Source organism: Chroicocephalus ridibundus, chromosome 9 (assembly GCF_963924245.1).
Source record: "Chroicocephalus ridibundus chromosome 9, bChrRid1.1, whole genome shotgun sequence".
NCBI lineage: Eukaryota > Metazoa > Chordata > Aves > Charadriiformes > Laridae > Chroicocephalus > Chroicocephalus ridibundus.
Window position 1 is genome coordinate 46666921 of NC_086292.1, and position 13698 is coordinate 46680618.

A 13698-nucleotide genomic window follows, 5' to 3' on the forward strand; every position below is an offset into this window, starting at 1 on the left:
AACGCTTAGATAATCCAGGCAGTCCAAGAACTGCCTCTTATTGGTAATAACAAAAGTTATATCCTATCTGTCTGGCTCTGGAATTGCTAACATCCAGTTACTGGCAAGGGAAATCTTGACATGACTGCCTATTGCGGGCAAGTCTTGAGAGATGTATAAAAACTGTTTTCGGGCTAAATTACCTCCGGTTTGCTTACAGCCACCTCAAGTAAAAACATATAATTATGTTCCAACATTACTGGTAGCTGTGTAGTTTTTGCAAATGCCAGCAGACTGGTATGTGTCTAAAAGCTTAATATGGAGCAGCTCTCGAAGCAACAGCGGACCTGTTTTATACCAAATGCCCGTTCTGCATTATTATCCATTTCTAGCTCGTTTGCTCGGACTGCTGCATCGCTGCAAACCGAATCCGAGGCAGATGCTTAGTGTAAGGTGTGCTGCTTCGCTTCCAAACATGGTGTAAGTGGGACTAAAGTAGGGCATAGATCTAAAGTTGGCACGGGGATGCGTTTCACCCGCCGGGAGGCTGCATCTGTCGGCTTTCTTTGGCTCCCGGACCTGCAGCGTTTCTCCGCCGCGGAGTTTCATTTCTGATGTGTAGGGCAAATTTCTTTTTCATGCTGCATGAGGTTTTGTCCAGGACGGTTGAACGACTCTTTCACTTTCAGCTTTTCCACTGTCATACAGCTTGCAAAGCCATTCCTTAGGGGTTACGAGTGGCTTTATGTCTCCTGGTTTCTATTTTCAGTTTGTGGCTTGCCTAGAAAATGTCATAAATAATGCCAGGCTCTACAATAGTAATATTGAGTCTAGACACCTCCCTTCCTCCCCCGACCCTACCCAACCTTCCAGAAATCCACATCCCTTCGGCGCACTCCTCCTTAGTTTATTGGACTTACTTTTTCCTCTCTCCTTTCTATGAATGAGTTTGGCAGTGAAATAGCCACAGCAGCAGCCATAGGGATGTGCAGACCAGGTTGGCAAGAAACTAAAACCGTTTTTTCGAAACAGCCAGTTCTTCCAACAAAGCTAAGTGGAAAGCTTACACTTGTCAAACTCGCTGTACGGCGCAGCGAGCCGTAGCAGAGTTATCACATAGTCATTATTGTCCAGTGGAGAAGAGAATTGCTCGCGTTTCCCTGGGAAGAAAGCCTTTAACTGATGAGATGTGAGGTAACTAGAAGTCAGAGAATTGCCGAGGGATGTTGCTGGGAAGGGGAATTCTTTACGACTGCCTTGGGAAGACTGATCCAAAAGAAATAGTTTCCAAAACTTGGTTTCTCATCCAAAGGAAGCATCATGGAAATTTAAAAGCAGCAGAGAGGGGCCCAGAATCCAAAACTCGCCCGCCAAGGAAAAGTCTTGTACAATTTAAGCTTTTTTGTTGCATGCTTTCTGTCACCAGTATCATTGTTTTTGGCAAACAATAAAATTTTCACTAAATTTCCTTTCAAAAAAAAAAAAAGGCAAGCAAACAGGTTAAAAAGAGCAAAACAAGATGCTTTCTGAATTGGTTTGCAGCATTCTCACAAAGAGATGTTGAGGAGAGAGAGATCTGAATGGGTGCGAGCCTCTGGCCTCTTGCAAAAACCTGAAACACACGAAAACAAAAGCTGCATTTAAAGGCTGCAGCCTGCTGCGGCGCGCGGTGCCAGCAGTGCCAGACCCTGCGGGGAGGAGAGGAGGAGGTGACCGAGGCCGTGGTGTCGGGGGCTGTATTTTATTTTATTTTTTTTTAACCTGACTCCCGATGGCTCCGAGCCTTGTGCCGTCCTTAGCTGCGAGGACAGGACGTCTGGAGCCAGCTCATCTCCTGCACATCACATACCGTCACAGCCCCGCTCGGAGGCCTTCCTCCCTGGCACAGCGGGACTTCTGGCAGGACGGAGACTTCAAATGCAGTTTTGTTGCTGTGTGTTTTTGTTGGCTCTTTGTGGAGCCCAAATGTTGAAAATGAATTCTGAGAAAGTTACTTAAGGTTTCTGGAGGCTGCTGCCCTGCCTGCCTTTGGTCACTGTTGTAATACCCTGATTTGGAGAGTTTTGCCTCGCTGCCCAGCTGCACCAGCACCTAATAAAGTCTGGTGAATCGGTGGCACCCGGGGGTGGGTGGCCTTTGCTGTGTTCTTCTGCGAAATGGGTCACTCCCTCATCTCGGTCAGTCGAGGGCATTTCTCAGCATTTGAGTTCCTGCTCTTTGTTTCTTAAACAGAGAGATAACAAGAGTGGCTGGATAGAAACAGGTCCCGATAGCCAAGGCAGTGAGTAATAAGTGCCCCAAAGCATAAAATATCTTCCAGATTTGCTTCCACCATTGTGCTATTCCAGACAGGCTAGAATTTGGCAGAGTCGGTATGGCCGGTAAAGCTGGGTGGGGATCGCTGGTGCAGCTCTGCCCCATTACCGTGTCCATTGCCCAGTGCCAGGGAACTTTGGCCTATGGAATCCAAAAGGGAATCAGGATTCTGTCCTGCAGTAGCTGACGCTAATCAAAGAAATGAAAACATTTGTTCGTGAAGACTGTGCTTGGGTAATTCAGCATTTTCAGATGAAATGAGACAAAATTACAGAGCTCTCTGAATACGTCAATATTGTCCTGTGTCACGCTAGGAGCGGTTCAGGTTGACATACCCACATTATGGTTAATTTCAAATGTTCCCATTTCAATTTAAATTTTCCATTTTTAGTAAGAAATACCTATTGTGCAGGGTTCTTTGGACTGGAAAAGTTGGACCATTTTCACCAGAGAAATGTGGGCTGTTCTGCTTTGTTTTGTCCTGTTGTAAATAATTGAACTCCTTTCCAAAGAAAAAGTAACCCAAAACCCAGCTTGTGCAAAGCATCCCGCCATGTTCCAACCTACTGATGCAACTCCCTGGCAAACCCATGTTTAGGAGCCTTTGCACCAGATCCACATGGCAGCAGGGACGTGCACCGAACGCTGCAGGCCATTTGGGTGTCTTTTAATTAATGGTTAGAGAATTGGGACTGGACTGAGTTAAAGTCCAAGTCCCGTTTCACAACTTTCCACTTGCTTCCCTGGTTTTTCCCATTACAGTAAAATTCTGCTGTGATTTGGATTAGTCATACGGGCTCAGCACACTCATGGTTTTACTCATACTTTGTGTGCAGATAGCGTCTTTTTGTCCAAGACTCTTAATAAGCCTTGGAAACAGTGCTATCAGTTAAACTAATACTTCCCCCTATGCTGTCTGCCCTGTGATACCTGAGAGCAAGTCAAGATACTGATTTCGGCCTCTACAGGTTTGAGCAGTCTGGGAGCTATCTTCCAGGGCTGGCACAGCCATGATCCCTGGAAGGGCACAGGCTTTCCCTTAATTTGTGAGCAGCAAGGGGTGACGCCGAGTCCCTGTCCCATCTCACAGTGTCGCTGGTGTCCCGGGCTTCCCACCACGGCGGGGCTGCTGAGGGGTGAGGTTGTGTCGGTTCAGCTGGCGGTGCTCTGTCTGGTTTTGGGCGTTTTGCTTTGCTTTAGTCCGGCCAGATTGTAACAGCAGCAAAAAAAGCCCTGGGCAAAGGGTCTTTTTTTAGAATTTATTTCTCCACGGGGAGGAAATAGAAAGGCCTTTGAGGTAGGTGTTGTTTTATCCGCTTCACAGATGGAGGGGTTTCTGGTACAGACCCAAGGTCAGGGGGAGTTTTGTTCTCAAGAGATCCATATCATGGATCTCTCTAATGGCATTTTGCACCGCTGTGGTGGTGAGGGTCAGAGAACCGGCGAGCCATGGCCTTCTCACCAGCTCCAGTCCACAGGACATGACAGTGTCCATCGCAGCAGTGCCGCAGAGCGCTGCACCGGAGCTCGATGCTGGCAGTGGCTCCTGCAGCCAACACTTCTGTACATTTAGGGGCAGGTTTGTAACTACCTGCAGAATCGTTCATGGCACTTAGCAGCCGGTTTGCTGAACTGCTGCTGCTTCTGTGCCCTCCGCTGGGCTGTCTCTGAGCTGCCGTGGATCCCAGACCGAGAGCACGTCCCTGGGAAGAGCGGTGCTGTCAAAGCAGCAGACATTGGATGCGGAGCAATCGCTGTACGCTCTTGTTTGCAAGAGGATTGTCTCTCTTTCTTTCCATTTTTACTGGTTTCTTCCATTCCTCTCCTACCTACACTGATAGCAATAGCTTTACTCCTTTTTGGAAGCGAGCCGGGTTTCTACAGCTGGATTCCTAGGATCGTGATGGCTGTCTGTGAACATACTCCAGCTTGAATTTGTTAACCTTCGGGGCAGGCTGCCAGGTCCGTCTGTCCTCCCTTGCCAATAAAGAGAAAGGTAATACTGGGTGAGAGGAATATGGCTCTGCAGCAGCTTCTATGTAATGACTTCTTTTTATGTTGCTGTTATCACTGAGTGATTTGGGGTAAGTTACTAGTGTACTTGCAGGATTGTGAGAGGCAGCCAGAGCTTCTGGGATTGAAAGCTCTTGTATTGCAGAGAAGGAAAGAATCTGAATGGAGAATCTGCTGTCTTCCTTGCAGAACTCGTACGTGGTGCTGGCCGGCTTGTCGGATGGACTTGTAGCGGTGTTTTCAGTGTCCCGAGGCATCCCAGGGGACAGCTGCTCCTACCTGTGCTCCCACACGGCAAACAGGTCCAAATTCAACATTTCTGATGACGACCCCCGGCAGAACCCCTACCCCGTGAAGGCCATGGAGATCACCAACAGTGGAGCGGAGGTCTGGTACAGCAACGGCCCTGGCATTCTCATCATAGACTGCGCCACGATGGAGATCAGCAAGAGACTGGAGCCCTTCAGCCCGCCGTCAGTGATCACATCCATCGCCTGCAACTCCGAGTGTCACGGGGAGGAGGTGGTGTGGTGTCTGGACGATAAAAGCAACTTCCTGGTGATGTATCACGTTACCACCTACCAGCTCTGTGCACGCTACTTCTGCGGAGACTGCAGCCCTCTCAGAGACATGTTTACAATCCAGCAGCCGTCGGCAGCCATCCCAGCTACAGCACCTATAAACCACAAAGCGTTAGAGAATAACCCGCTGGTGGACATGAGCATTATCTACAGCCCAGAGGTTGGCACTCAGATACTAAACCACCAGGACTCACTCACAGATTATTGCTCTGTGTCTTCCTACTCCTCCTCGCCTCCTAACAGGATAACGCGATGCCCCTCCAGCCTTCCCAGCTCGCCGATGAGCTCTTCTAGTGCACCGCTCTCCACAGATTTTGAGGAGTCTGACAAATTTCATGAGCTGAAGCCTTCCCTGGATCACGATGCTATGCCTGCAGGTGACAACACGCAGCAACTCCAAGCCGTCAAGATTCTTCCAGTGAAAGACCTCATATGGATCCCCAGGTGAGTGAGTCACTTAGGAAAGGAACTTCGTCAGAATCCCTCCTGGGCTGAATGTGACGTTAGCTCAGGCTAATTCAGGAACTTTTGCATTCCCAGTATGATTCACTTGCTCAGAAAGTCAAGTTACCGTTAAGAAATTTTATTCTTAGTGCAATGGTACATCGATTTTTCTACACCTTTTTAATGATATCTGTTGTTGGGTAGAATGGCCACATCTAAGGTCTTGCCAGACTGATTGCAGCAGAATGAGAAGGTGGGTGGTGAGACTCGAAGCCCTGTTTCCCCAGCCACTGAGGAAACACAGAACAGCAGGCAGCTTCCTTGCTCAGGCACAGCCCTGGGAGGTCCTGTTGCCTCCTGTTGAGCTGATGGAAACCACTGGGAATCTGATTTTGCCTGTCACGGGGGCTCTCATTGTGGTGGATTTAGGACACCGTTTGGTGGCATTGCAGTGCCCCCTTCTCTGCAGAAGGTCAGGAGGGTTTGCAGCAGAAAGGATGGATATCCAGCATGGATCTTCCTCAGCTGTCACCAGTCTCCACAGTGGAGCACATGTGATGTCTCCCTCGTTTCTCTTCTAGGAGAGGAGGGGATATCATCGTTATTGGACTGGAGAAGGAATCCGGCACCCAGCGGGGCAGAGTGATCGCTGTGCTGAAGGCTGGGGAACTGGCTCCCTACGGGTGAGGCTGACTTGGGCACCGAGTGTCACGCCACTGGGGGCACAAGGGGACTGGGTGGCAGAGGGTGGCTCTGCAGGCTCTCGGGGCTATCAGGAGCTTCCTCTGGGCTTTCCAGTAGCATCTCCCAGCCCAAGGAGACAAGGTTGCTGGTTGCACATTGAGGCACGTGCATGGTCTTATGGCACAGCAGATGGTGAAGGCACAGTCTGGTCTCCAAAGGCCACAGAGACCAAGTACCCTGTAACGAGTCTTGCACAATATGATAAATGTTGGTCTGATCCTGCCTGGTGCTGACTCCCGGTGCTCTGAGGGCACCTGGCAGAAGATCGCTGGAGCTTGGCGGACTCAGGCCCTGCGTTAAGAACAAGAGGTGTATTTATGCAGAGCGCAGCGCTTGTCTGTGGCTGTATTCACGTGGATCAGGTTGACGTTCTGGCTCTAAATGAGCACCTTTGTGCTGTTGGCAGTGACGGGACGGGGGAAGGCTCCTGTGCCGAGGGAAGGCACAGGGGAGAGCAGTTATATACATTAATTTAAAATGTTTCATACAGTGAACAAGAGTCCAAGTAAATAAATAGCTGCTAGAGAGTTGGGGGTGTTCCTGCTGGTCACTTAAATACCGGTCTGGGATTGTACTGTTTATGTCCAAACAAATGGAGGTTAAGCTAAGGGTTATAAATGGTCATTTATTACCACCAGGCAAACACAACAGGAGATCAAAGTGCTCCTGCCATTCCCTCTACTTGCTAACTGAGTGTCTTTATCAGTTAGTGGGGAGCGGCGTATTCTGTTTATTCTTCACAGGTACTTTTAGGGTGATTTTGCTTTACCCGAATTAAGCGTGGAGTTCAGGCGAAGTGACACTGCCATCTCAGGCTTGTCCTGCTTTGCTGCCTTTTATCCTGGCTGGTTCAGGCATGGTGGCTGTTGCCTCGTCCTGTTTTCCCAGCAGGATAAGGGCCAGCAGATAGCGCCTGCGCCCTCCAAGCCCCTCCAAATGCAGAGCAGGGGAGGGAGGTGAGGGAAGGGAGATGGTTTCTTAGGGGCAATTTGTGATAAAAACCAGCTGCCAAGGACAGCCCTTGGTTGTTAGTGGTCCCCATGTAGGGGCCTTTCCAGGGAAACAGTTTGGGGCCAGTAGAAAGAGCCTGGCAAGGGCTGGACTCCTGTCCCTCGAACGCTGCAAGGACAAAAGTGTCATCTTCTGCCAGGCCACCTCCCTCTGGGCTGTCAGGGCCAGCTTCAGCTGCTGTTGCTTGATCAGGTAACATGCCCAGAGACCACAAAGGGAAGCACCTGCAACATGATGCTGTCATGCAGGACTCCTACACGAACTGGCGGGTCCCTGGGCTGTTGTAGCCGTGCCCGCTGGTCCAGACTGGGGGCTTGTACCCTGAGCAGGCAGAGCTGGGCTCCGTCCCGCTTCCAGACTGCATCTCAGGCTGCGGAGGCTCTGGGCAGCCTGCTAGCCGTGGCACGGTGCGGGCTGTTGTGAAAATGCCCAGCTGGCAGCAGGCCAAAGAGCCTGTGGATTTAGCAAATCGGGAGATTAACAGCAACTTCAAAATGTCATGGCAGACTTAAGCACCCACCTGCGTGTCTAGGCACCTGAATCCCTTTAAAAATCTTTTCCCGTGTCACTGAGCCGTTTGCTTTTGCCGCGACATAGTTTCTGATCCCTCTTTTTGTTACGTTCTCCTTGCTCAAGGATTTGCAGCTTATAAAAAGAGATTCAGTAGCTGGAAAGGAAAGCTTTTGAGTCAGTGCCTCCCGGGTGAGCGGCGGTGTGCTGTGTTCGCAGAGCCGCGCTCCGCTCTAATGCCTGTCTCTGCTCCGTCCTTCCTTTCCCAGGACGCTGGTGGATGCTGCGCTCATAGCAAAGGACACAGTTGTGTGCTGCTTTGAGAACGAAAACATGGAGTGGTGCCTGGCTGTCTGGAGGGGCTGGAGCGCCAGGGACTTTGACGTTTTCTACCAGGCCTACGAAGAGCTGGGAAGGCTTGAAACCTGCATGAGAAAAAGAAGGTAGTGCTTGTGGCGCTGGGAGCCGAGGCTCGAGGGAAGAACGGAAGCGTCCTGCTCCGAGCACGCCTGGACTCTGAGACACAGCCCCGGAGATGGGGGGGGGGGACGAGGGGTGCGTGGGGGGAGCGTGTGTCTGGTTTGCTGCTAATGAGCTCTGCGGGGTTCCTGTGGCTGGAGCCCCATCAGGGCTTGCGGGGATTGAAGAAACCGGTGTGAGCAGGGCAGGGACGAGCCGGGAGCTGGGCCAGCTCGCCGCTCTCTTGCTCCGTCACACACTCCCCTGCGGTGGTCGAGAGCAGGAGGTGTGGCGGTGGCTGCGGTTCTGCTCCTGCCTCTATTTCCAGTTTCTTCTTCCCAATTTTAAACTCCTTCCTCACCTTCAGCATGCCCTGGCTGCTGCTTTTGTAGTGTGTATCATCAGCCAGGAGCGCTCCGTTAACCTCAGCGGGCTCTTCCCTGGGAGCCTGAGCACGTTACGGTCCCCACTGCCTGCTGGCTGGTGGTGTGGTTGTCTCTGGGCTAATTCACCCTGCTCCCGGGGAATAATTCACCCTGTTCCCAGGGAAATGCACCTTCTGGAAGCCCCGCGGGGCTGCTACCGCCATCCCTGCATGTCTGTCAGAGGCTACTTCAGGTGTGGCTCCTGTTGCCACTGCTGTGTAGAGACATCCAGGTGTGAGAACCAGCAATAAGCTTTGGCTGGCCACTGCGTTTCTGGTTCCTAAAAGCTATTGTGGCCCAGTGTTACTGGGAGAGAGCCTAAAATTATCTGCCAATAACACTGCACGATCTCAGTGAGTGAGCGAGCCACTTCATTGCACTCTTGCAAAGGCAGTTGTAAATAGAGCTGATGCGAAGCAACGCCACTCGGTTTGACAGATACGTCCCAGTGTAAGAGAAGGGAGCCCCGAGACCAGGAAGGCTTATGAACCATCTTTGCTCCTCTCCTCTTTCTCTTGGTAAATACACTCTGGGGTATCGGGAACACAATAAGCTTAATTTGCCTGCGTATCTGTGCAGCTTCCGCTCACCACAGCTTTTATTTTATCTTCATTAGTGGCCTGGGATGATGTATTGGCTCTGAATACAATTGCACTTAAGTTATCCCAAGCATGTACAGCAGTGTAAAAAGTGAGCCTGGCTAAGCACCCTGTAAAAAGGTGTACAGTTTGAATTTTGGACCCGTTTTTTTTTTTTTTTTGATATCCCAAGAAACTTGTGTGAGCATCGGCAAGGCTGGCCAAGGCCGAACGGGCAGGTTGACCCTCTGGTTCACATTTCTGTTGCAGGCTGCTAAAATATCCTTCTACAGAAACAGAGTGTATCCTAAAATAAACAGATTTCTCCCTACAATGACACTGCGTTGGTGGCACTTTTCATAGGCAGCCCGTGCCTGCATCAGCTGCAGGGCGTCTGGGCTTTGCCGTGGCCGATTAAAAAGCAGGTTCTCCTGACGAGCGTGGTTGGGATTGGGTTTACAAGGACAGTCTGTTTCCTTACCTGGCCTGACCTGTCTCCGTCCGCCTCGGCTCCTCCAGCGGCTCGTGGAGGCGTCACGGCAGCACCCCTGCGCCCTGGTCCGCTCTCCCTCGCCAGGACGAGCTCTCCTGCCTCTCGTCTCCGCGACAGGGAAGAGATGGCTCAGCCCTTCGCCGCCGCTGTGGTTTGACAGGCATTTTCACGGCTGCCCCAAGAGCTTACCCTGCCTCGGGCTTCGCTCTGAAGTAGCTGTATCTGTGTCACAGCTAATTAACTGCATTTCCCTGAAACTGTGTCACCTACCTCCCATCCCGCGCCACGGCCCGGAGCCTGCACCTGCCTGCCCCGCACGCCCTCACCTGCGCGGGGCTTTAACCGTCTCACCGTCGCCTTCTCCAGCACCCAGACCCCTTTTACAGGCACGTGCTCCACGCGATCCTTGGAGCCCCGACAGCGGCTACAAACCGGCTTGTGCTTCCATTCAGCCTGGAGGGTTTTCTTTGAGAAAACACTGTCTGGAATGGCCACGGCCGTTCCTTATCATCCCTCTCCAGCCAAAGGCCTTGGGCACCGTGCTGCTTCCGAAGCCGGCGAGGGGCCGTGCCCTCCACGGGCTCCCCATTGCCCAGGGGGGTCAGCGGAGCCTCTCCCAAACCTTCGGTGGGCATCGGCCGAGGCCTCGCCACAAAAGGGGCTTTGTTCTGCTCCCACGGCACACGCCGGAGCTGTTACTGCCCACAGCCATCGCGCACACCTTCCCCGGACACAGCGGGACGTCCCTGCTCCAAAACCCCTGCTGCCACCCCCACCAGCCAGGGCAGGACAGTTGGGGAAGCTGGGGGGTGGGAGAGAAGCAAACGCTGCTGCGGGCTGGCGTGAGGGGTCGCTGCGGCAGGGATGGGAGCAAGTGTCCCCCGAAACCTCCTGGGAACACAGGAGCAGTTCCCGAAATCGACTGAGAGCCTGAACGCTGCTACCGGGGAGTCAGGGCAAAATGCCCCCCTTCAGCAAACCTGAAACCTCGTTAGCACAAGGCGCCATTAAGTAAGCGAGGCACGTGTTGCGGGAATAAATCCCCAGGGGCAAAAATAAACAGAAACTAAAAACAGAATTAAAATTAAAAAACCGGCACTGGTTCAGACAGTTTAAGTGAGATTCCAGTGTGCATTCCCAGCCCTCCTGCCAGCGGAGCCTGTTCTGCTCCGAGCGGGACTGACGGCAGGTACGGACGAGGGGCCTCGTCCCTCCCCATCGTCCATCCCTGCGGAGGGGGTTGGGGATGAGGCCAAAAGCAGGAAAAAAAAACCCAAAACCCAGGAGCAAGGGGCTGCCGGAGCCCGGGGAGGCTGGGGCTCGACATCTCCGTTACCGGCACTTGGCCCGGGGCTGCTGCGTGTATCGCAGCCCTCGCTGTTTTCTTCCAGCTTCTAAAAATAAGCCGGAGCGGGGGCCTGCGGGGGGGGTTTATTCCTTCAGCCGACCACGGAGAGACGAGAAAACGGCTTAATTTTATTTTCTCAATGTCGGGTTCCCCTCAGCCCGTCTGGGCGCAGCGGGAGCGCACGGAAAGGGCTCGGTGCAGGGAGGGAAACGGATGCTCTCGGATGAGATTAACCCCCCGCGCCGGCAGCAGGAGGGAGGCGGGTGCGGGGGCCATTAATTACTCGCTGAGGAATTACCGAGACGCACAGGACCCGCCACCACCGGGATTAATTGAGCCATCAGTCCCAGAGCCCCCGCTCCGCGGCGGCTGCCCAAACCCCCCCGGGCCTCGTCCCCTCTTCTGGCTGCCCCCCCCCAGAGCCGGGAGCTGCACGCTGCGCCCCCGGGGTCTGCCCTGAAGTGCTCGGGGGTCCTTTACCTGCTTTAAAAGAAATAAAAATAACAACCAGCCGGACACTGATTCCTAGGCCGGGTTTCCGCTGTGTCTTTGCTGGCATCGGCACGGTGAGCGGGATGCAGGGTCGGGGAGCGGGACGGAGAATTGGTGAGCGGGATGGAGGGTCAGTGAGCGGGATGGAGGGTTGGTGAGCAGGAGGGAGGGTCGGCGAGCGGGATGCAGCGTTGGGCCCTGGGATGGAGAACGCCTGCGGTGCCCAGCACCCGGGTCCCCGGGGGGCTCAGGGCAATCTGAGCCCCCATATCCTGGTCTCTGAGACCCCACGTCCTGGTGCTCGCTCAGGGCATTTTGGGGACCCACCACAACCCCCCCAGGCACCGCCGGTCCACTGACCCTGCCAGCCTGGGGCTGTCCGGAACCAACTGGGCGGTAAAATGGGGCAACATTACAGCTAATTCTGCTAGAAAAGGGAAGAAGGGCCAGTTCTTTGCCCTGTGGCTCTGGCCCTGCGGGTCTCATCCTGGGCACATCCCTCCGGCTTATCCAGGCATTGCCTGCGAAGAAAGCCACGGAAAGGGCAATTTAACGGTATTAGAAGTTTCACCAGTCCTGGCCGGATAAAATAACCTTGGCAGACGTAGGTGCCGTGCCCGGTGCTGCCCCAACACCCAACACAATGACACCGCCCGGGCCCAGCCCCGCAGCATCCCTGCGTCTGCGGCTCCCAAAAGCTCTGCGGGAGCCGGGATGTTCCAGGGACCGGGAGCGACGGCTGGGCGTCAGGCAGCGGGAGAGGGAGGACAGCAAATCCAATCTTATTTTCTAACTGTGCCGCCTGATTAGAAGCCAAAAGCAGGACTTTATTTCCCCATCCCTTGAACAGCCGGGCTCTTCGGCGGCTCCTCCGCGGCGGGTCCCGGGGCCGGTGCCCAGCAGCCCGGGCAGGGCTTGAGCGGCCCTTGGGGCCGGTTCCTGCTCCCCTTCGCTCGCGCCGTGAGCCCACACCGCACCGAGCACCGGCGCTAAAACACCCTGCGCCCACCCTGAGGTTTTCAGCCTCAAAACCTCCATTTTCTACTTCATTTTTCCAAGAGCTGGGCGACTCAGATGTTTTTTCTCTGTTACATTCAACATGCAGGAAAAAAAAAAACCAAACATAATTTAATACATCAGGGCAAAACCCAGCTCTCCGAACCCAGTGACGAGCGTGGGGGCAGGTGGGCATTTACACGCCAGAGGGATGCTCCCCCCATCCCGCACTGCACCAACAGCTCGGCTTCAGCGGAAGGAAAAAAATGCGATTTCTTTTTTGTTTAAGGGACGTGGGGAAAGGGTCATCCCTGGCTGCTTTGTATTCTGCTGCCGAAAGGACAGAGGAAATTAGTTTTCTTTAAGTGAACTTTAAAGGGCAGGAAATACAGTGGCTATTTCGGCCGCCGGCCCGTCCTCGCCTCACCCCGGGCCCGGGGGTGGGACGGGGAGCACCGGGGGGCTTCGGGGGCTGAGCCGGCACCGGGGCCGTGGCTGTTGTTTTACCGCAGGCGGGAGGAGGCCCCCGCTCTGCCAGGGCGGGTGGTTACTCTGCGTCACCAACACCCAACAAAATCACACCAAAATTAAAAAAAAAACAACCCACCAAAAACCCAGAAAACCCCCAGGAAAGACCCGTTCCCAAAGAGCTCAGCCGGATTTACACACCCCGGTCCCTCTCCCCGCCCCCCGGCCCAGTGCCGGAATCCCTTGGAAGGTGCATCTTTCCAGCCGTGCTGAGCCCGTCCCTCATTTTTTTATTCCCCATCCCTTTTTGTGCGGGGCTGACGCTTCGTTGGTCACGTACGGGGCCAAGAGGCCGTGAACCGGGGGAGGCCTCCCACACCCTGCGAGCGCTTCGGGGGGGGATGGAGGTTTTGAGGGATGCAGAGGTGGAGGGATGGCAGCCTGGAGGGATGGAGACCCCACCTGGGGTACTGCATCCAGCTCTGGAGCAGGTCCAAAGGAGGGCCACGAAGATGCTCCAAGGGCTGGAGCCCCTCTGCTGTGAGGACAGGCTGAGAGAGCTGGGGGGGCTCAGTCTGGAGAAGAGAAGGCTCCGGGGAGACCTTCCAGCCCCTGCCAGTCCCTGAAGGGGCTCCAGGAAAGCTGGGGAGGGACTCTGGAGCAGGGAGTGTAATGGTAGGACACGGGGTAACAGCTTCAAAGGGAAGGAGGGGAGATTTAGATGGGATATCGGGAAGAAATTCTTGGCTGTGAGGGGGGTGAGCCCCTGGCCCAGGTTGCCCAGAGAAGCTGTGGCTGCCCCATCCCTGGAGGGGTTCAAGGCCAGGTTGGACGGGGCTTG

At 53.9% G+C, this 13698-nt stretch overlaps 1 protein-coding gene across 2 annotated transcripts in view; it reads left to right on the top strand.

The window, feature by feature from the left end:
• The window catches only part of LRRK1 (leucine rich repeat kinase 1), an 82250-nt gene extending 72830 nt beyond the window's left edge, over positions 1-9420 (top strand). The window contains exons 32-34 of one of the 2 annotated variants that reach the window (XM_063346096.1): positions 4498-5333; positions 5915-6016; positions 7868-9420. In XM_063346096.1, coding sequence (XP_063202166.1) covers positions 4498-5333; positions 5915-6016; positions 7868-8045 — 1116 coding nt within the window. In that variant the 3' untranslated portion in view covers positions 8046-9420. The remainder of the gene's footprint in view (positions 1-4497; positions 5334-5914; positions 6017-7867) is intronic. The other variant, XM_063346097.1, reaches the window with a different exon arrangement.
• Positions 9421-13698: the final 4278 nt, after the last annotated feature.